Consider the following 24,166-nt stretch of genomic DNA (forward strand, 5'->3'; position numbering starts at 1 on the left):
TGAACGTGGTCTGTCCCAAACGGACATTAATACTGTATGTATTGCAATGTCAGTAATATGAAACAGACACTTCGGTTTTAGTGAACTCGGATGTAGTGAACGAAAAATGCTGGTCCGCAGAGGTTCAGTATAACCGGAGTTGACTGTATTATTGAAATGTGTATAATACTTGTACTTTCAGCAGAACGGCTATTTTTTCAAAGTTTTTCTCAGATTTTGAAACACATAATATATCCATGCTGAGGGTTTCAAGAGAGATAGAAACCCCAAGGTACAGCTGACAGTATTTTTAAACAATTGTAACAAACATAGTTAAACTTACATCTGTTTATGTATAAAATATTTATACTCTGAGTTCTGAAATATGAAGATAACCAAAGTATATTAACTATATTTTACAATTTCAATTTTAATAAAATTTTCTAATATCACATCTATGCAGCCATCATTCCTCTAGGTTGTGCTGGTACTTGTTCGTCACCTGCGAGACCTGGAACAAAGTAGTAACCGGTAATAAATAAAATAATAAAGTCATGTCTATAGTTTGATTGATGTGATAAAAAAATTTCCTTGTGCGCAATTATGGATAGGATTTGATAATGTGGTCAACATCCAAACCTGTAATCCGTGACAATGAAGATGCCCGTCTCTGAGAGCCTTGTTCAGGTAATGGAGAGTTTCTGCTCACATTTCCATTTCGAGCAGTTGATAACCTTTGCATTATATCCTGGTTGCCATCTTGATTTTGGTTGCTGCAAAAGAAACTACCATACTGATCAATCCAAATTATTTTGAGGGAGTCAACCAGCAACAAGCCACCCATGTTAAAACACCAAATGTATGATCCATTATCTTAGCAAGTAATAACTACATTAAATTTAATTCTCTTACAGTTAGTTATTTATACATACTACATTTACTCTTGTAAAATCATTATCTTAGACCTTATTGCAATTTGAAGGGCTCGGGTGTAAAACATGGTAACTGACATTTCGGTAAAAAAAAATGAGATATGTAGCATATTATGTGGTATCTTACATTCTGCGTCTAATGCAGTAGTTAGTTTTCCAACATCTCAACAGTTGGCTGGTAACCATACAAACTGTTGCATGTGTTTACCTACCTAATAATTTCAAAAAACTAAAACGTCACTTACCATGTTTTACTCCCGAACTCTTCATTGTATATTTCAGTAGGTTATTTTACGACGCTTTATCAACATCTTAGGTTATTTAGCGTCTGAATGAGATGAAGATGATAATTCCGGTGAAATGAGTCCGGGGTCCAACACCGAAAGTTACCCAGCATTTGCTCATATTGGGTTGAGGGAAAACCCCGGAAAAAACCTCAACCAGGTAACTTGCCCCGACCGGGAATCGAACCCGGGCCACCTGGTTTCGCTGCCAGACGCGCTGACCATTACTCCACAGGTGTGGACATTGTATATTTCACAACAAGTTAAATTTTATTACAAGGTTGGTACTAGGCAGTAGATCTCTCTATAATAAAGAAAGCATTGTTATAAATCGAATGTGCCACAACCCAAGCACAGGGATTATATTAAAGGGAAGGTAGAAGGACTATGTCTTATGTCGATGTATATTTTGTTACTCTGACAGTGAAAAATCAGAGAAGGGGAGAAGATTATGGATAAACAAAAACGCAAACCTAAATATGTCATTTTTCAAAAAGTTTAAGATGGGGTTCAAACCCGGTAATCCCCCCCTTGTGTACATCCATAGGGACTAATATGCCTCAACTTACTCGATAAGTTCCTTAATTCTATTTCTGTTGGCAGAGGAGGTGCTGTCAGCCGATCCTGTAGATCCACGTGATACTTTGTTGTTATCAGATGAATTGTGTCTTCTGTGACTCTTCTCGCGATACGACTCTGCTATATTCGTCATACTGTGAAACATCATCATCCATTCAAATCCTATTACTAAGATTCAATGATTTTACAAAGAGAACATTTTGCAGTCTACCAGAAAAATATTATTTTTAGACAGCCATTCCTAAAAGTAGATCTTTTAATGCTAAGTAAGTATGTTAAAAATTGATTATTATACTGTAAAAAGGTAAGGTAACGGTATCCCCGTAACATGCCATGAAGGCATTTGGGGGGCATGGAGGTAGAGCCCCATGCTTTCCATGATCTCGGCACTAGAACGAGGTGGTGTGGTCAGCACCATGCTCTGACCGCCTTTTACCCCCGGGAAAGACCCAGTACTCAATTTCATAGGAGGCTGAGTGAACCTCGGGGCCGTTCTGAAAGTTTGGCAAAGAGAAAAAATCTTGTCACCACCTGGGATCGAACCCCGGACCTTCCAGTTTTTAGCCAGCTGGTCTACCAACTGAGCTAACCGGGCGCCAATTATTATACTGTAGCGTGCGAAAAGTACATTCAACACTACTAGTGTGAAAAGTATTTTTAACACTGACTTTGAAATGTTTATGCCAATTGTCAATTGTTTCCCAGATGTCACACGACAGCAATCACAACTGATCAATGAAGCGGTTAAATATTGACAGGCCTGCTTTTAAAAATGACTGTTTTTAGTTAAGAAACGTACACAGATGAGATAAATTGTTTCAACAACTATTTTATTGGTAACTATATGAAACAACTAAGAACTAAGTGTAATTATAAAGATTAAAGTTAAAGTTATAAAAGTTATGTTTTATTTAACGATGCTCGCAACTGCAGAGGTTATATCAGCGTCGCCGGATGTGCCGGAATTTTGTCCCGCAGGAGTTCTTTTACATGCCAGTAAATCTACTGACATGAGCCTGTCGCATTTAAGCACACTTAAATGCCATCTTCCTGGCCCGGGATCGAACCCGCAACCTTGGGCATAGAAGGCCAGCGCTATACCAACTTGCCAACCAGGTCGACTAAAGATTAAAGGGTTCCTGTGTTTGAACCAGGGATCTCTCAATCTACAGTCAAATGCTCTAGTACTCAACTATGCCATGCTTGGTTTCAATGTGATAAAGTTTGTAACAGTGAGGAGAAACTTGACAAGGGAATACAAATAGAAGGAAGTGATACATTATGGATGAAAAACGTTTACCATCTCACCTGTTTCCAATACTTCTTTTATCCATTTCTTTTTGTATAGACTCTGGAAGTCGAAATGGTTTAGCTGAGTTTCTTCCTTCTGTTGTATCATTCTGAAATTACATAAAATACACAGTTTAAAATGTTTATATACCAGGGGGATCCAGGAAATAACGACCGTTTTGTTGTAATAATTAAAAAATATATATATTTAATTGAAAAAACAAAGTCTGTTACATAACTGAAGCTTCCTTTACTTCTCTGCATAATCACCACCTACATTTAAACATTTGTCATATCTGTTCACTAGCTTTAGAATTCTCGTGTTATACTCCTCTGCCGCCAGTTCATTAAGCCAGGTGTTCACTGTCTTCTTCAACTCTTCATCACTTCCAAAACGTGTACCACCCAGAAAGTCTTTCAGCTTAGTGAAAAGGTGAAAATCGCTAGGAGCAAGGTCTGGACTATAGGGCGGATGATCAAAGATTTCCCAACCGAATTGATCCAGCAATTCTCGAGTTGAAGCAGCAGTGTGCGGGCGGGCGTTGTCGTGAAGAAGCACAACTCCTCTCGAAAGCATTCCTCGCCTCTTGTTTTGGATGGCTCGCCGTAGTTTTCATAAAGTCTCACAATAACGATTTGCATTGATCGTAGTGCCTTTTGGCATGAAATCCAGCAAAAGAGCACCTTTGAGATCCCAAAAGACAGTAGCCATGACTTTTTGTGTTGAGAGAGTCTGTTTGAATTTTCTCGGTTTCTTGGGTGATGAGGGATGATGCCACTGACGTGATTGGCGCTTGGTCTCTGGGGTGTTGTGAGACACCCATGTTTCATCACCAGTCACAATTTGATCAAGAAAGGTGTCTCCATCTGTGTGATATCGCATCAAGAATGTCAATGCTGAGGCCATTCTCTGAGTTTTGTGTTGGTCACTCAGTTGCCGTGGAACCCATGGTGCACAGATTTTGTAGTAGCCAAGATGTTGCGACAATTTCACCAAGCAAAGAACGAGAAATGACAGGAAAGGCAATATGCAATTCGTCGAGTGATGTGCGCCTGTCTTGCAAGATTCTGTCGTTCACTTTAGTCTTCAGGTCTTCTGTGATGAGTGATGGGCGTCCAGGTCGAGTTTCATCGTGGAAATTTGTTTGCCCATTGTTGAACATTTCGCATCATTTTTTCACATTTCTCTCATTCATTACAGTATCACCATACACTTCTTTCAATTGCCGGTAAATTTCTGCAGGTTTCAAATGTCGGGCATTCAAAAATCGAATCACACTCCTCACCTCACAGTCAGCGGGATTATCAATCACGTCGTTCATTTTGAAGTAACACAAAATGCACAATGGCGACTTGTTGCAACCAGTACTCACAACATTATGAGAACACATGTTAAGGAAGCCAGCTGACCTTCAAACAAGGAAGGGGAGTCAGCTGCGCGGCGGGTATGCGCGAACAGTCGTTATTTCCTGGATCCCCCTCGTATTAAAACCCCTGAAGTTGGACACCTCTATATATTCTGGACACCTATCTATATTGAACATATTCCTTCAGCATCGATTAAAATTCAATACACTAAATTTATATCTATTTCTTGGATGTTTTTCAACTTTTCTATCAAAATTTTTTGTGACACAGACCCTACAAGAAGATGATGACCACTCATTTTCACCCCCAAACATACCTAATACAGGTATGGCGAGTCCTTGGCCTCACAGACCCTACAAGAAGATGATGACCACTCATTTTCACCCCCAAACATACCTAATAAGGTATGGCGAGTCCTTGGCCTCACTTCATTTCACCCCCTTTGATCTGATTACCGGTTGGGTTTTTCCGAGGTTTTCCCCAACCATAAGGCAAATGCCAGGTAATCTTTTGGTGAATCCTCGGGTCTCACCTCGTCTCACCTCATCTCACTACATCTCACCAAAATATTGTAAAAGAGTGTAAGAAATTGTAGAAAATTGCAAAATTGTAAAATTGTAAAAATGGTAAAATATTGTAAAAATTGTAATTGTAATTGTAATCTTGTAAAATTTTTACTTGTTCCACATTTTAAAGCTTCATTGCTAATGTAAGATGTATGGAATATAATAAATGAAAAAAAAAAAAAAAAAACAATATAATTTATTTGTCTCAGAGCACCCTGTTAGCCATGTAAATGTGGTGCGATCTTCTATCTTTGTAAACACATTTTTTTATGTTAAACTTGAAAATGGTTTCTCTTTTAATATCCACACGCACGCACACACACTTTTGATTAAGCTAACACTCAATAACCCAGCACATTCATAAATACCAACATAACGCAACATATTATTGGCTAGCCACGTTTTGTACCTAGATGTAGTGATTTGATACTTCCTACCCGATCCCCCCTCAAGCTTGAGAGTCAAGGTCATAGCCATGCCTTTAAAGGCTTCTGCCACAAACTTCGCACTGAACTCTCCATCCTGGAATGACTGCCAACAGTGAACTTAATATATGGAAGGATCAGAGTGAAACCAAGTGTTAGGATATATCGTTATTACGAACTTATAGACCTGCTATTACTAGGTATTATAACTCAAATTTTTTGGAGAGGCTAAGCCTCAAAAGCCTCTTAAGAGCTTCACCACTGGTATCGACATGGTACTGTGAAAGGTTCCCTTTTCATTTCCCCCTTGAACATTTATTATTTTATTTCACGCACCTTGAGCTGTAATCCAGCAAGCAGACTGCCTGTAGTAGCGCCGAATGTGTTAGACAGGCTGCCGTTCAGAGTGTTGACCCACACGTTTGTGGAGTCTAGGTTTCCATTAAAGGACGTGTTGAGCATGTCCGCAGAGTAGGTTGGCTTCGCAGGGATGATGGGAGATCTGCAACACACACTGCAATATCATTAAAATTAACAGCTTTAAGAATTACACTGAAAGGTTGTGCTTTAGTTTCTGCCTGTTGCAACTGTGTAGTGAAATATAACGTTTCCAACACTTTCAGAATTTCCTCTATGGATACAGAACACCTAAATCTTATGAACTTCCACTACAACAGCTCGCGATGATTTCAGAGAATGACTCATGGGAGAAATTCGTTCCACAATCTTCCCTGCTCATCTTGGAGATTTCAGTGCATCTAATTTTTTTTTTTTTCCATATTCAGTTATTTTGTTAAAAGTATAGGTTTAAAAATTTAAGTAAACCGAATTCCTTGTTTTCAGTCATATACAGAGCAGTCGGAACAATATAGTAAGTAGTTTTGGTTGCCAAATTTTTTCGTACAAAAATAAAGGAATTCAGAGAATCAACAAAATTTCAATTACAATATTAATATAGCTGCTTTAACACAAAGGATTGACGTCATTTTACATTATAATTATAACTAGAAAATATGACAATTTTCCATTTGAAGAAGACATTTTAATAATAATAATAATAATAATAATAATAATAATAATAATAATAATAATAATAAATATGATTGACACACATATGCAGGCTGCGATTATTGCAATTTAATGTTCTACATTTTAAAATATTTGATTTTCTAATCAATCAAATAGTGCTGCTGTTGCCTCAATCTGTGAAACATTTCTTTTTCGTTTCATTGATAGACTAGAAAACTGATAAATCAAATCCGCTACAACAGCAATAATAATAATAATAGTAATAATAATAATAATAATAATAATAATAATAATAATAATAGTAGTAGTAGTAGTAGTAGTAGTAGTAGTAGTAGTAGCAGTAGTAGTAGTAGTAATAATAATAATAATGATAATAATAATAATAATAATAATAATAACAATAATAATAATTACGCTAAAAATGAAATGCAAAATAATCTGGTACACTAAAAAATGGACAAAATTAAGGTTCTTTCGAAACAAAACAGCAAAGACTAATTTATTATTACCGTATTATTATTATTATTATTATTATTATTATTATTATTATTATTATTATAGTCATCTAATATTTTTATATTCTTATAGTCATCTTTGTGTTAACCTTACATTGGATAATCGCTGTTGAAAACCATAATAATATTGATAACAAATATATTATAATAATATACCGGTATATTTTTAATTTTCTCGTGGATGTGAATGTCCAGAGAGGCACTGGGAAGCCATGCTGGATGTAGTTTCTAGTGATTTATTGCTTCATTATCGGGTGTCACTAAAACTTCCAGTTTGGGGAAGCTTCAAGAAAGTAGTTTTGTGCTTTCATTTAAAATATACCATTGTTAAAATGAAGGAAATTTATTTCAAAAGTGTAAGTAAAAGTTCTTCAATATTTTTTATTCATTTCCACAAAATTAAGTGACAATTTCGAAGATATAAACACTTTATATACTACAATTGGCAATATTTTAGTGAGATAGAAAAACTTGTTGGTTTTAACTTCTCTATTCTCAAATAATGTCTAGTAACATCTAATTCAGATTTGAGACTTACAGGTTGACATCCTCTAGTTTCTTGAGCAGCCTTTCGTTCTCGCGACACACAAGCTCCTGGTCTCTCAGCAGCATTTCCCTCGTTGTGAAAAGCTCCCCGTTCTCGCGGCGAAGTGCCTCGTTCTCTGTTATGTAGTGTCTCACTAACTCTACGAGATCTTGTCCCTCCATGTCTGCCAGCTTCTCCAAATCAACAGCTGGGGGTGTCTTCAGTATGAGGCGATCTGTTCATAAATCATACAGTCTAATATCCTCCGATGTTTTATTCCAATACTGACAAAATTGTGTGACGTTTTAGGCTTTCATGGTGAATGTGTTCAGAAATAGAGTCTTTCCTCTATTTATCAAATTTATTAATTTTGTTTTAAATTAAAGTTAAAATTAATGACTAAAACAGTCATAACTTAATGAAAAATTATTATACATATTATAAGTGACCATACATTCCATTTTCATTATGAACTGTCCAGATTCAAAATGTTCTGGCTATCCCGTTGGTTAGACCTAAGATCCATTTTTGTAGTCTGTATGGATTTGTCCTTAACACATGTTCTTTATATTTTTACTACATGGAACAATAATAGAATTTAAATCATGTAAGTAGACTTAGCTCACTTCAAATATCTTCACTTTGTTATTTTCATGTACATATTTCATGGATGAACTGACTCGTGAATTTTAGGTGTGAACAAAAAATAAGTCTATTAATTTAAGAAAAAATATTGTACTGTATACAAATACTGCCCTACTAAGCACAAATTTTATGAAAAATTAGGTGATGACGAATAGCAATTCCATAGAGTATTTTGCTCGTAACGCTAGAGTTTTATGGTCATATCGAGGTTCAAAATACCTTAAAAATTATGTACAACTAGGGGTACATGCATTTGTGTACATGTTATACTAAGTTTTTTAGTGCAATTATCTCAGAACTATCTAGACTGCAGTTACAAGCAAACATTCTTATGGGGACAGATAAAAAAGGAAAAGTTTTTTCTTCCACCATGTTAATAATATCAAAACAAGTGCTTATACAAATTTTGGCCACTCGACTGCAATTACGAGGTCCTCCAGAAAGTGATTTTCCCTGGAGCTGTTTACAGCAAAACAACACAATTTCATGGAAAGATTTATTGGAACAGATAAAGCAATTGTTGCGCTATTTTTCAATATATTCCCCACCAGAAATGAGACATTTGTCATACTGGTTCAGATCCCAGGTGGCAGACTTCTACAACACAAGGATACGAAAACTGATCCCATGGTATGACGAATGTTTCAATTCCAGTGGGGGGATATGTTGAAAAATAGCGCAACAATTGCTTTGTTTGTTCCAATAAATCTTTCCATAAAATTGTGCTTTTATTCTGTAAACGGCCTCAGGGAAAATAACTTTCTGGACGGCTCGTAATTGCGGTGGAGTCGCCAAAATTTGTATAAGCACTTGTTTTGACATTATTAACATGGTGGAAGAAAAAAATTTAACTTTTTTATCTGCCCCCATGAGAATGTTTGCTTGTTAGTAGTGCAAAAGAGTCAGGTGGATATTTAAAACTACATTTTACAGACGTGGACAAATTATTAACAAAATTCTTACAATCTGTAGTCCAAATTGAAGAGTCAAATTTTGTAAAAATATATAATAAAAATCTTGAATTTTACTAATAAGTTGTAAATATGCAAAATGTCAACTGTAGTCCAAATTGAAGAGTCTAATTTTCTGAAAATATATAATAAAAATATTCAGTTTTGCTAATAATTTGTAAATATGCAAAAATATCAGTTGTAGTCTAAATTGAAGAGTCAAATTTTGTAAAAATATATAATAAAAATCTTCAATTTTACTAATGTAAATATGCAAAATGTCAACTGTAGTCCAAATTGAAGAGTCAAATTTTGTAAAAATATATAATAAAAATCTTCAATTTTACTAATAAGTGTAAATATGCAAAATGTCAACTGTAGTCTAAATTGAAGAGTCAAATTTTGTAAAAATATATAATAAAAATCTTCAATTTTACTAATAAGTGTAAATATGCAAAATGTCAACTGTAGTCCAAATTGAAGAGTCAAATTTTGTAAAAATACATAATAAAAATCTTCAATTTTACTAATAAGTGTAAATATGCAAAATGTCAACTGTAGTCCAAATTGAAGAGTCAAATTTTGTAAAAATATATAATAAAAACCTTCAATTTTACTAATAAGTGTAAATATGCAAAATGTCAACTGTAGTCCAAATTGAAGAGTCTAATTTTCTAAAAATATATAATAAAAATATTCAGTTTTGCTAATAATTTGTAAATATGCAAAAATATCAGTTGTAGTCTAAATTGAAGAGTCAAATTTTGTAAAAATATATAATAAAAATCTTCAATTTTACTAATAAGTGTAAATATGCAAAATGTCAACTGTAGTCCAAATTGAAGAGTCTAATTTTGTAAAAACATGTAATAAAAATCTTCACGTTTGCTAATAATTTGTCCACGTCTGTTATGTACTATCAGAGATTATATAGGTCTAAATGTGTACATACTGGTATATTTTCGTAAATATTCAGAAATAATTTTTTTCAGCATTATCTTATTTTTTTATTTCTTCGACATCATCATCATCATCATCATCATCATCATCATCATCATCATCATCATCATCATCGTCATCACCACCATGACCAACATCGTCTTCAATATCACCACCATCATCAGAATAATCGTCGTCAATATTCCTTTACAATAATTGAACTTATTAGCCTTAGGAACGGTTCTGAGGTTCTGTGAACTTAATGTGCACCACTCACTCTGCATGAAGGATCCAGTGCCTGGATCTGACCCAGCTGTTCCTGGCGGTCTCTGAGACAGGTTGATGGCAGATCGCAGATGGTCATTCTCATTCTGCAGGGCATTCACCTCCCGCTTCAAGCTCAGAATCAGCGCCTCTCTAGGATCCTGTCAGTGAAAACAGAATATTCAATTGAAGTTCAGACTTTCCTCTTCATTATAGTGAAAGAATTTTAACATTGAATAATGTTATTATTCGAGAATCAATAGGATGAAACCGACAGATTTTCGCGTGACATTGACGCAACTCCGTCTCTGGATGCTAATAACTAATAATTAACACATGCCTATGGCATATTTATACAACATGGTATATGTAAATGAAAGAATAAAGATTGATCTAACTAAAAATGATGTTTATTTGATACCCGAAATAAAATTGTAGCTATATTGTTTAAACAATAACCCAAAAATATGTACAGTAACACTTTTTCCTAATTTTACAGACTTCTTAACCTCTTGCTACATCTAAACCATAAAAGATAGATCTGGATCAGAGGCGCCATTTGGAGAAGTAGGGGTCATTGCCCACCACCCGAGATTAAGATTAAAAAAAAATAATAATTGAGTAGTAGCCAGCATAGCGGTTCAGTGACTAGAGCACTGGTTTTAACCTTGTGAACCCGGGTTCGATCACCAGCATACCCCTGATTTGTAACTTGTGAAGAGCAAGGCCATGGTCCAGGTAACACAGGGGTTTTCTCCTGGAGCTCCAGTTCCCCTGCGGCATCCCAACAAATCTCCACTATCATCTCATCTCATTGTGGGTATAGCATAGACCAACCTCCTACGGTGCACCCTGGGTAATGACTCTGTTGGTAAATTGGTCTATACAACTGGCTTCATGTGGGTGAATGACGAACAGTCAAGTACCCGCCATTAGTTGAAAGAAACAACAATTGAGTAGTACTAATAAAGAAATAATGTGAGAATTCTACTTTTAATATTAAAATATTCCACTTTTATAAATGCCTAAGAAATAAAAACGAACTAGTTAACGAGTTTGCTCAAATGAAACGAAGACGTTATCTTTTATTACATTACTAGTTGTCACCTATTGTAAATAAAAGTACAATTTTATTTTTGTTAATAAGTGAAACTGAAATTCCTTCATCAGTAAATATTCGGGTGTTCATTTGTTCGCATTTACATTATATTAACACCAAGTGCATATAAATTATATATTGTTTAAGTAGGATTAGAAGTTAAAACCAGGTGTACCTTCGGAAATTGAAAATATATTGTAAAGAGGGCTAAACTTGACCATAAACTAAAAAAAATATTCACTGATTAACTTGCAACTTATTTATCGTGTTAACTTTTTAAGAAATTACCTGGCTGACTAGTTTCGGAATGTTATTCTTCAGTGTCCAAACCCTGAAGGATAACACTTCGAAACCAATCAGCCAGATAATTTCCTATAAAGTTAACACAGTAAAGAAGTTGCAAGTTATTCAGTGATAATGTGTTAAAAGTGTATATCTAATAATGAAAAAAAATTTATTTTATTTATTTACCGGAGCTTCCTCAAATCAGAGGCTGCCATTAGACAAAGCATAGAAAACAAAAAAAAAAAGAAAGAACAAACAGACAATGAAAGATAATAGAGTAAGAAAAATGACAAACAAGAAACAAACAAACAAACAATGGAAGTTAACAGAATAGGAAAATTTACAAACAATTAAACAATCATGATATTAGTCCTATTTGTGAGTTAAAATAATAAGAAAAATACTTAAGAAATGTAAAAAATAATAATGAACTTTAAAAATATATTCAGTGGATCGGACATCATGATTTAAATATTAGAGAACGAGTTGTGTTAGACCATTACAAGAGTATATTGAGCAAAAGAGTTTACAATGGTTCGGACATGTTAAAAGGATGGTACCAGAGAGGTTACCAAGAAAAGCATTGGAGATGAGAATAGAGAATCAAAAGAGGACAATGGGAAGATCAAGAATGAAGTGGATGGACCAGAGAAGGGAGAAATTAAATTCAAGAGGAATGGAATGAATAACAGTAATGAGTGAAAAATCTTGGGAGGCTAAGTTGGATAACCTGTATAAACAGAAACGTTCAATACAGGGAGAAGAAGATGATGAAGGAGATGTCTATAGAAAATGAAGCCCCGTTGTTGGTAATAATAAATATATCACATAACACAGCGAAAAATAACATGTAAAATATATCTCCTTACCATGACAACAATTGGTTTGGTCCTAATTTTCTTCGCTCTGGCTGCATATCGCAGTGTGTTCAAAGTCTCACTAACATTAGACCGAGCGGGAGAAATACATGCAATCTGAAAAACAAATAAAAAACACCACATTACATTTTGTAGCAGAAAGAAGTTGAACATCGCACAATCAATGTGACTGAAATGGATTCGGGAATGATAGAATAAAGTGCAACATTTGAAATATGATCGACAAATTTGATCACAGAATAAAGTTCAATTTTAAAAGAACGGAATAAAATAGAAAACTTAAAACAGTATCGATAATTATTGATCACAGGATAAAGTGCATAATTCAAAACCTAAGTGAGAAAGTTTTTAAGATCACATGATTAAGATTTTAGGTAACATTTGAAACGTGACCAACAGGATTTTGAAGATCACAGGATTAAGAAACATATTTTAAATGCAACGAACAGGAATTTGAAAATCACAGGATTAAGAATCGTATTTGAAAAGTGACAAACAAAGATTTGAAGATCACTGAATCTAGTATAACATTTCAGATGTGATGGGCAAGAATTTTAAAGCTGTAGAATCAAGTGTAATAGTTCAGACGTGAAAGAAAAGAATTTGAAGACCACAGAATCAAGTGTAACATGTCAGATGTGATGGGCAAGAATTTTAAAACCATAGAATCAAATGTAGTACCCGGTACCGTAGTTCAAATGTGAAAGACAGGAATCTAAAGACACAGGATCAAGTGTAATATTCCTTACGTGACCGACGAGAATTTGAATATTATATTGCCATTTGTATGTTGAGACAAGAGATTTCTATTTTTTATCAGTTTCATATTATTGGCACAACCTTATACAATCTGGACCATACATGGTACCGGTATCGTGGTTGTTGGAGAAGAATAAAGTTATTGTCACACTCACCATAAGAGTGACTCCGTTGCCAGCAAGACTATCTGCTAATAATTTGGTGAGCTTGCTGTCCCGATATGGGATATGACCTGCTTTCTTGCGTGGATCACTGAGGGAAGCGATGCAATACCCTGTAACATTATGTCTGATTGAATAACTTGCGTTTATTGAACAAAAGGTAACTTCATTCTTTGCTTCTAAATTCACTGCGCCTAATGAGTTAATGGAATGTTATTTATTAAAAGTGAAATATGACACGAAGTAATATTCTAAATATTCTAACTTAAAGTACGCACACAAATACAAAAATAAACACACACACATATACGTGCGCGCACATGCTTGTTTAGGTAGGGCAACTCGCCACTTGGTAAAACATAAATGTTCAGATTTCTTTGGAATAAATATTGTAATCAGACATGCAGACAATAAAATAAAATTGTACAATACCCAACACCATGAGGCTCTTGTTGATGTTGTTGGCTTCTTCCAGAGTTTTCCCCTCGCTGTTCGTCTTCTTGGTCATCTCACTACCTGCCAGATCCACGAAGTTTATCTTGCCTTGTTTGGAAATGAAGACGCCATCTTCCCCCATCTAAAAGTTTACAGTAATAGAAAACATTCTTTGGACTATTCAAAAGTCACTTCAAACTTTAAAACATTACAAATATTATATCTAATATCTGATGTAAAAAAAAATAAAATAAAACGTCTTTATGATGGCAAACAATGGGGTTTTTCATTTGTCACTTCTTGCATTTCCATAGTTACCGAAGCTGGTACCATTTTCTTTATTAAGGAGAAGGCGCATATTCCATTTAATCAGATTTGAGAAACTGATTTTGTTGCTGATAACAAGAAATTTCGAAGACCAAATTTAATCATTGATGTCACTGGTGAGGTGCTTCAGATAAGTAATGAAATAAGTAGAAATTATAATAGAATTAGTATTGTTAGACGGATGTCCAGACATCTTCAAACGAGATAGAACAAAGCAGAATTTTAGGAAGACATCTTAGTCTGTACTCCAAGTTTTTCGTTTTCGGTGACGTCAATGTTCGTTGATTGATTGCAGTCACCTGTTTACAGATTATGCGGTTTTCCATAACTTTATGGTAACGTCAAGTTTTCTTGTGAATGATGACTAAACTGCTACTGTTACTGTAACGTTTCGCGTTGATGTTAACGTTTTCATTGTGAAATGGGCCTTTATGAATTTTTAATTTGACGCTTACGTTTTCATTGTGAATTGGCCTTTATGATTTTTGACGTTAACATTTGGATTGTTAAATTTAACTCTTACGTTTTGATTGTGAATGGCGATAACATCTGCATTCTTAAGTTCAACGGTTACGTTTTAATTGTGAATTATTTTTTATTTGACGATAACATTTGCATTCTTAAATTTAACGCTTATGTTTTCATTGTGAATGGACCTTTATGATATTTTAATTTAACGATAACATTTTTATTCTTAAGTTTAACGCTTAGCTTATGTTTTCATTGTGAATGAACCTTTATGATTTTTTAATTTGACGATAACATTTGCATTCTTAAATTTAACGCTTCCGTTTTCATTGTGAATGGGCCTTTATGATATTTTAATTTGACGATAACATTTGCATTCTTAAGTTTAACGCTTATGTTTTCATTGTGAATGGGCCTTTATGATATTTTAATTTGACGATAACATTTGCATTCTTAAGTTTAACGCTTATGTTTTCATTGTGAATGGGCCTTTATGATATTTTAATTTGACGATAACATTTGCATTCTTAAGTTTAACGCTTATGTTTTCATTGTGAATGGGCCTTCATGATATTTTAATTTAACGATAACATTTGCATTCTTAAGTTTAACGCTTCCGTTTTCATTGTGAATGGGCCTTTATGATATTTTAATTTGACGATAACATTTGCATTCTTAAGTTTAACGCTTATGTTTTCATTGTGAATGGGCCCTTTATGATATTTTAATTTAACGATAACATTTTCATTCTTAAGTTTAACGCTTATGTTTTCATTGTGAATGGGCCTTTATGATATTTGAATTTGACGATAACATTTGCATTCTTAAGTTTAACGCTTATGTTTTCATTGTGAATGGGCCTTTATGATATTTGAATTTGACGATAACATTTGCATTCTTAAGTTTAACGCTTATGTTTTCATTGTGAATGGGCCTTTATGATATTTGAATTTGACGATAACATTTGCATTCTTAAGTTTAACGCTTATGTTTTCATTGTGAATGGGCCTTTATGATATTTGAATTTGACGATAACATTTGCATTCTTAAGTTTAACGCTTATGTTTTCATTGTGAATGGGCCTTTATGATATTTGAATTTGACGATAACATTTGCATTCTTAAGTTTAACGCTTATGTTTTCATTGTGAATGGGCCTTCATGATATTTTAATTTAACGATAACATTTTCATTCTTAAGTTTAACGCTTATGTTTTCATTGTGAATGGGCCTTTATGATATTTTAATTTGACGATAACATTTGCATTCTTAAGTTTAACGCTTATGTTTTCATTGTGAATGGGCCCTTTATGATATTTTAATTTAACGATAACATTTTCATTCTTAAGTTTAACGCTTATGTTTTCATTGTGAATGGGCCTTTATGATATTTTAATTTGACGATAACATTTGCATTCTTAAGTTTAACGCTTATGTTTTCATTGTGAATGGGCCCTTTATGATATTTTAATTTAACGATAACATTTTCATTCTTAAGTTTAACGCTTATGTTTTCATTGTGAATGGGCCTTTATGATATTTTAATTTGACGATAACATTTTCATTCTTAAGTTTAACGCTTATGTTTTCATTGTGAATGGACCTTTATGATATTTTAATTTGACGATAACATTTGCATTCTTAAGTTTAACGCTTATGTTTTCATTGTGAATGGACCTTTATGATATTTTAATTTAACGATAACATTTTCATTCTTAAGTTTAACGCTTAGCTTATGTTTTCATTGTGAATGAACCTTTATGATTTTTTAATCTGACGATAACGTTTGCATTCTTAAGTTTAACGCTTATGTTTTCATTGTGAATGGGCCTTCATGATATTTTAATTTGACGGTAACATTTGCATTCTTAAATTTAACGATTCCGTTTTCATTGTGAATGGGCCTTTATAATATTTTTATTTGACGATAACATTTGCATTCTTAAGTTTAACGCTTATGTTTTCATTGTGAATGGGCCCTTTATGATATTTTAATTTAACGATAACATTTTCATTCTTAAGTTTAACGCTTATGTTTTCATTGTGAATGGGCCCTTTATGATATTTTAATTTAACGATAACATTTTCATTCTTAAGTTTAAAGCTTAGCCTACGTTTTCATTGTGAATGGGCCTTAATAATTTTTTAATTTGACGATAACATTTGCATTCTTAACTTTAACGCTTACGTTTTTATTGTGAATGGGCCTTTATGATTTTTTTTATTTGACGGTAACATTTGCATTCTTAAATTTAACGCTTACGTTTTCATTGTGAATGGACTTTTATGATTTTTTTAATTGACGATAACATTTGCATTCTCAAGTTTACACTTACATTTTCATTGTGAATTAGGCTTTATACATGTACAAACTTTACAAAGAACCAGCAATCTCTATAGTGTTTAAACTGAGCAGACTACAATGGGCCGAACACATCTAACGAATGAGAATTTGACATATTTCGAAGAAAGTGCTATATAGCACAATTGGCGGTAGGAGACGTGTAGGCAAAACAAGAAGTAGTCTAGGCCTATGTGGATTGATAAAATTGAGAAGGATACAAAAAAGATTTTTGGGATAAAGAATTGAAAAAGGATAGCGCAAGATGCAGAAGAACGAATAGGCTTAATAAAGGAAGCCAGAGTATGACATTGGGCTGTCGCCCCATAGAAGAAGAATTTTGAAGGCAGAACAAAAATATTACGCAATCAGTGACATAAAGGAGAAAATTTTGTAGTTCAATATTTTTTTGTCAGATTGATAATGCATTTTAACATTTTAGTTCAACAGATATCGGAGCTTTTAATTTTTGACATAAGGCTCAGAGATTTGTTGGCGTAACGCGTACTGTGGCTCGAAAAAAAAAAAAAAATAATAATAATGATTTATTTAACCTGGCAGAGTTAAGGCCATACGGCCTTCTCTAACACTCAACCAGGAGTAAAAACTGAGTTATAGAAACACTACAAATTTACAAAGTACACACAAAACTGAATAAGATAATAATAATAAAATGTAAACAACAAGTAAGAAGAAATCAGACATAATATATAACATACAGAAAGAAAGAAAAAAGCATAATAAAATGTGAACAGCAGGTCAAAAATAAATGAGGCCTACAAAGTATAAAAAAATAAGACAATTATTGATAATAATGGTTATGTATAAACTATAAACTGTTCACCTGCTGCTCTGAAGTGATCCGAACTGTGAGGATGGTGTGGCTGCGGCTGGAGTAGTCGTTCATGTTGTGTTTTCCCACTGATCGGTTCCTCATACCTGCAAAGATGGAGTACTCTACATCACGAAACACTAGGGTTAACTTGCATCCTCAACTTCAAGAGAATTTCTCAATTTAAGTGCAGTGACTACAGATCTTTACATAAAAAAAATCCGTGGCGTGGCAGCCCATGAAGGGCCAAAGCCGACCAGCTGACTACTGACTCACGTCCACATGCCTCAGCAGAGGTGAACGATCATCCAACAGGTAAGAGGTAATCTTTGGTCAGCAAGATGATTCCCTCAGTCGTTATAGCTGGTTTTCGAAACCGGATTTCATTACTTAGCATAGCTTCCCAAATTCATCACGATGCTGGGTGGGCACCAGTCCCATACACTGACCAAAATTTCTTGAGAAAATTCCTTCCCTATGAGGACTCAAACCCAGTGAGGGAAGTGAGACGGTATGGTTTCTATAGCCAGAAAACATACCGTTAGTGAAAAATGACATACAGTCACTGAAAAAATGTGATCGTAAAAATTTGTTTATACATTTCTTCACAGCAAAGAGTACTATCTGTTTGCTTCGTAAATCTAAACCACAGCCTTCTAGAACTGTATTCAACGTGTATTTAGACACGTTTGTTTGATAAGCTCAACCCCTGGAATGCTTACAACGGTAGTATTTCAAGTATAGAAGGCTTGTAGGCTTGTGGTGGTCATTGTTGCCAATTTAGTGACTGTGTCATTTTTTGTTGCACTTTTTATTAATAATTAAGTAAGGCACTTTGAAGCTTTAACATTATTTTAAATGCTAAGTCTCAAAGGACATTGTAAAATGATCTAGTAAATAACTGAAGTAACTTGAAATTATTTTATTAAGAAATTTAATATGTTGCGTAAGCTTCAAAGATTCGTGATACTGACTGCACGAAACAATTTATTGTATACATAATTTATGTATATGCTATAAGGGAGGGGGTATGCCTTTTTTTAATCAAGGTATGCCAGAGTAAAATCTTGGGGTAGCATACCGCCTCTGGTTTTTTTCCACTTCCCTCACTACTCAGACCAGTGTTCATTCCGTAACATGATGCCTTAGACCACGAAGCTATGGCGCGTGACATATCTTTACCTAAGGCTACAATGAGATGAATATGTTTTGTCTATTTTATGACGCTTTATCAACCGCTATGGTTATCTAGCGTCTGAGTGAGATGAAGGTGATAATGAAAGCGAGATGAGTTCAGAGTCCAGCGTTGAACGTTACCCAGCATTTAATGGCTTGAAAGAAAACCCGGGAAAAACCTTCACCAGGTAACTTGCCCCAACCAGGATTTAAACCAGGGCCCGCTCGTTTCGCGGTCAGATATGCTAATACTCCACAGCCGTGGTCATTAATGAGATATAAAACACTAACTCTTTAGATATAGTGTGGTTATCAGATTATGTGTGCTGTTCTTGTTTTCTTTTCACTAGAGTACCAATAGCTAATGGGGTATATCAGGCACATTAATGTATTAATAGCGCAGTGAAAATATTGAATAATACCTAAAATAATTTTTTCACATTCAGTGCCTTCAGGTGGTATAAATATTGCAAACTTATCAAATTATCTTATCGTACTAAAAAGAATTGAAAAGGTGTTTTTATAAAATAATAAGTAGGCTAATTTAGTCTGAACTGGCTTTAGGTGGTTTATTTAACGACGATCGCAACTGCAGAGGTTATATCAGCGTCGCCGGTGTGCAGGAATTTTGTCCCGCAGGAGTTCTTTTACATTCCAGTAAATCTACTAACATGAACCTGTCCAGGGACGTCGCTAGGGGGGTGCGAAAGGGTGCGCAAGCACCCCAAAGGACATTTGAAGTCCTGATTTGAGCAATTTATTTTAAAAAAATACTAGGCGTAAGTTATTTTGAAGAAAAAAACAAACATATTCCTGTAAGAGTGTAAAACAATTTTCATTAAACGCGAGAAATAAAAACTAGTCATTATTCAAACTGCACATAACATTTGACACGTAATTACAGCATTGTCATAAAGAGAAACTTGAGTCAGAAGGTGATTACTATGCGGATGACTTTCAGCAAATTCTTGATAAAATTTTAAATGAATTGGAACACGGATTTTCTGAACATAGCTCACTAATTAAAGGCATGAAGTGTTTGCAACCCGCCTCTAAGATTTTCTTGGATGTGAAAAAACTATGTCTCTTGGTGCATCGTTATGGATGTAATGAACAAAGTGTGGAAGCCGAAGTGAAACTAATCCCTAAAACAATTGAATGTTATGAGAATGAACATGATGTCACTACTGACAACATTTTAAAATTTGTTAATTTTCTTCAGGAGTATAAATTGGCATTTCACGAAATTCACAAACTTTCCATAGTTTCTATCGTAACACCAGCATCTAGTGGGGGATGTGAACGAGCATTTTTGTGTTTACGTTGCATTAAAACTTACTTGCGGAACAGAACAGGCCATGAATGTCTCAGCGATCTCGCAGTCCTTGCTGTAGAGCAGGATATCGCAAAGGCGCTGGATATTGAGGATCTAATCGACAAATTTGATGCTGCCCATGATAATCGACGTATAGCTTTATATTAGGAAACTCAACACACATTCCCAGGTAAGTAGTAGGGGAGACCAGTGTAAAGAGGCCTACCTGTGTAAAACGGCCATGGCAGCATTGCCATATTGCCGATTATGTAGTGCACTACGTCAGAACTGCTTTTGAAAGTGGTCTGTAAAGTCGTGGATGGCTGTCTTCACAATTTATGATTATTTCGATATGATAACTGTTTTTGGAGGTTCTGATCTAAGGTATCTACTTATTATTTGATATAATTTCATACATAATATACATAACGTGAAATGTTTATCTACTGCTTGATATAATAGAGGTTATAAAGTTCAACATGCATGTGTTCGAAACTACTTCAAGATGGCGGTGTTATGCTATAAGCTTGTTTGTTTAGATGCATGTGTTCGGCCATGCACGGTGGCCGTTTTACACGATGCTTGGCAGTTTTACACCGTGCTTGATGGTTTTACTCTGATATCTCTGACGTAATACATTGAAACACTAGAACTTCTACAAGTAATTCGGTTTCTTTTCCAGTATCAACTAGGCTGTAAGTAGACGTATTAGGAACACTGATAGAAATTCTTGGAGCAGGGAAAATATGAGGGAAGCCATTAAAGCTGTTCAGGAAAATAAAATGAGAACTACAAAGGCAAGCAACATGTATGATTTGTCTAGAACCAATCTGAGACGGCGAGTCGAAGAAAGGAATATAGATGCCATGTGCTGAAAAACTAAAAGAGAAAGCTGAAGCAGCCAGGTTCAAGAAAATAGTTAGAAAAAGAAACATGTATCATAAAATAATTTTGGAAAAGAAGAATACTAAGAACATTGAAATTACAAGTAGCGAAGAGAATTTAGGCGATGAGGAAGATGCTGAATGCATATTTTGTCAAGAAAATATTCACTCCATTTCAGCTAGTGGTGAAGGATGGGCTCGCTGTATGTCGTGCATGAAATGGGCTCATGAAGAGTTTCCTGGACTTGATCCTGTAGCAGACGATGATTTCACCTGCTGTTTGCATCGCTAGACTATTAAATTTAGATGTCCTAATTCATGTTATAATTGATACCATATTAATACTTTCTTTTCAATTAAATTATCTTAGTTAATTAGATTAACATGTTCCACTTTCACGATAATAAATAATATCGTGTAACTATATGTATTTTTCAACTGAATATGTTTTCTATCATATTTTTTCTAGCATAATATACACTGGGCCGTTTTACACAGATGCCAGTGTAAAACGGCCATTATATTACACTTCTGAAAAATTTTAATTTCGACAATATATATATTTTTTCAAAATTTAAAAAATGCCATATCACTGTCCTTGGATGATATACAACTCACACCTTTAAATTTAGACTCTTGAGCACACCGAAAGTTGTGTAAAATAACACTTAAAATTAAGGTGGCCGTTTTACACAGGTTTCCCCTAATAGTAGTAATCATCATCATCATCATCATCATCATCATCATCATCATCATCATCATCATCATCATACGGTCTCTTGCTAACGCTTGAACGGTCTGCCCAAGGATCTCTTGCCCACAGGATGGTAATTTAAAATTTGGCGTGGAATTCTAGAACGAGGCATTCTGATGACATGTGATCTCCAGTTTTGTCTGTATTTCTGTAGGTATTCCGTAATCGGTTCAATCTGCAGTTCTTTCATAATGTCAAAATAGCAGTAATAATAATAATAATAATAATAATAATAATAATAATAATAATAATAATAATAATAATACATAGTAATGATAATAAACAGATGTATAGTATGCGCGCAACTGCGTGACAGAACATTTTGGATTTTTTATGTACCGCATTTTTACAGCTTGCACCCCATTTTTACAACTCACACCCCATCCGCACCCCCTTTGCTCTGATCCTGGCGACGTCACTGAACCTGTCGCATTTAAGTACACTTAAATGCCATTGACCTGAGCCGGGATCAAACCCGCAACGGTAATAAAAACCAAGGGGTTCCTTGGGAATTGTGTATTTTGTTTATAACATAGATATTGCAGGAAAGAAACACTCAGAATGAAATAAAAGTCCTAAAGGGCGTCCTGGAACTATTAAAAATGAATAATTGTAGAACTATGTATGTAGTAGCACACACGCGACTTTCTTCTCGAGCCGCCACTGCATAGCCTTATTCACATGCACATGCAGTGTCCAGGAACTTTATAATACATGTATGACGTTCTGTTATTCTATGGAATTGCTGAGTGAAGAACTTCGCAGAATTTCAAACTCACCTTCCTCTAAGACAGCCAGAAGATCGTCAAGTTCTTCGCAGTCTACAGTAAACAAATTTTCTACGAAAAACCCTCTTGATTTCTTGGACCATCGCACAGCCAGTGGTTTCCGAGCACTTCCAGGATTCAGTAGATCTATTACCTAAAAATACAGCAAAATACTTATTTGTCATCTATTGTCTACAAGTATAACAAGTTCTGTATGTACATACAATATGCTATTAATGAAGAAATAGCATTCAAGTAACATAACTTTTGAAAGTTAACAAAAACTGAAATTGTAGCATGCAGGGAGAAACTGTATATGATAAAAAATAATGGACAACAATATACTGTACTGGAGTTACCAGAAGTCGAGGATGAATACAGTGTGCCACCACTATCTCTTTAGACTCATTATTCGAAATATGAAGAGTAAGTATTTTAATGCTGCAAAAAACTGGTTTCGATATTTTCATGAAAATACATTCTTTTATAATTCCTGATACAGAAAAGGTGATATACTGATTAAACTATCTTCTTTCGCTTTCGGTGTGCATCATTTGATCTGACACTAAGTGTTCTAATTGTCCGAACTATGATGTTGCTAGCATTTGATTCTTTCCAGTTCACAAAGCTGATTTACCTGTCTATTTCCACTCCTTTGCCTCCAAGCAATTATGTAACTCTTGTGTCGTTTGATTACTTGGTAGTAACTGAATCTCTAAATAGTCATTTTCCAGGAAGATGGATCGGTCGCGGTACCACTACTTTATGGCCCTCACGATCTCCCGATTTAACCCCCTGAACGTTTTCCTACGAGGTTATGTTAAGGATAATATTTACAAAGGTAAAGTTAATTACTTGCATCATAGGATTATTGATGCAGTAGCGTCGATAATTCCATAGATATCAGAAAACACTTGAAGAGAGATTGAATATTGGTTGGATGTGTGCCGTGCCATGAGGGGAGCATATATTGAGGTTAAGGGTTTAGGTACAGTTTACAGAAGTAAAATGTTGGAAATATTCAACATTTTTTTCCTCCACTAATGTATTTTTATTTTATTGGGTTACTTTACGACGCTTTATAAACATCTAGGTTATTTAGCGTCTGACTGAAATGAAGGTGATAATGCCGGTGAAATGAGTCCGGGGTCCAGCACCGAAAGTTACCCAGCATTTGCTCGTATTGGGTTGAGAGAAAACCCCGGAAAAAACCTCAACCAGGTAACTTGCCTCGACCAGGATTCGAACCCGGGCCACCTGGTTTCGCGGCCAGACGCGCTGACCGTTACTCCACAGGTGTGACTCCATTAATGTATCTTGTACAATAATGAAAATTAGTATGTGTAAAACACTGTCCTTCTGCTATACAAAAAAAATATTTTTGCGATTTAAAAA

At 34.7% G+C, this 24,166-nt stretch overlaps 1 protein-coding gene across 5 annotated transcripts in view; it reads right to left on the bottom strand.

Annotated features, from left to right (window-relative positions):
- Positions 1-291: 291 nt before the first annotated feature.
- LOC138702974 (kinesin-like protein KIF12) overlaps positions 292-24,166 on the bottom strand; it is a 248,160-nt gene continuing 224,285 nt past the window's right edge. For 4 of the 5 annotated variants that reach the window (XM_069830421.1, XM_069830417.1, XM_069830418.1 and 1 more), the window contains exons 7-18: positions 22,784-22,925; positions 17,888-17,982; positions 13,906-14,050; positions 13,468-13,586; positions 12,545-12,649; positions 10,305-10,452; positions 7,506-7,728; positions 5,760-5,937; positions 3,083-3,174; positions 1,765-1,908; positions 619-752; positions 292-490 (exon numbers count right to left, since the gene is read on the bottom strand). In XM_069830421.1, the coding sequence (XP_069686522.1) occupies positions 435-490; positions 619-752; positions 1,765-1,908; positions 3,083-3,174; positions 5,760-5,937; positions 7,506-7,728; positions 10,305-10,452; positions 12,545-12,649; positions 13,468-13,586; positions 13,906-14,050; positions 17,888-17,982; positions 22,784-22,925 (1,581 nt within the window). In that variant the 3' untranslated portion in view covers positions 292-434. The remainder of the gene's footprint in view (positions 491-618; positions 753-1,764; positions 1,909-3,082; positions 3,175-5,759; positions 5,938-7,505; positions 7,729-10,304; positions 10,453-12,544; positions 12,650-13,467; positions 13,587-13,905; positions 14,051-17,887; positions 17,983-22,783; positions 22,926-24,166) is intronic. The other variant, XM_069830422.1, reaches the window with a different exon arrangement.

Source organism: Periplaneta americana, chromosome 7 (assembly GCF_040183065.1).
Source record: "Periplaneta americana isolate PAMFEO1 chromosome 7, P.americana_PAMFEO1_priV1, whole genome shotgun sequence".
In the NCBI taxonomy this organism is placed as follows: Eukaryota; Metazoa; Arthropoda; class Insecta; order Blattodea; family Blattidae; genus Periplaneta; species Periplaneta americana.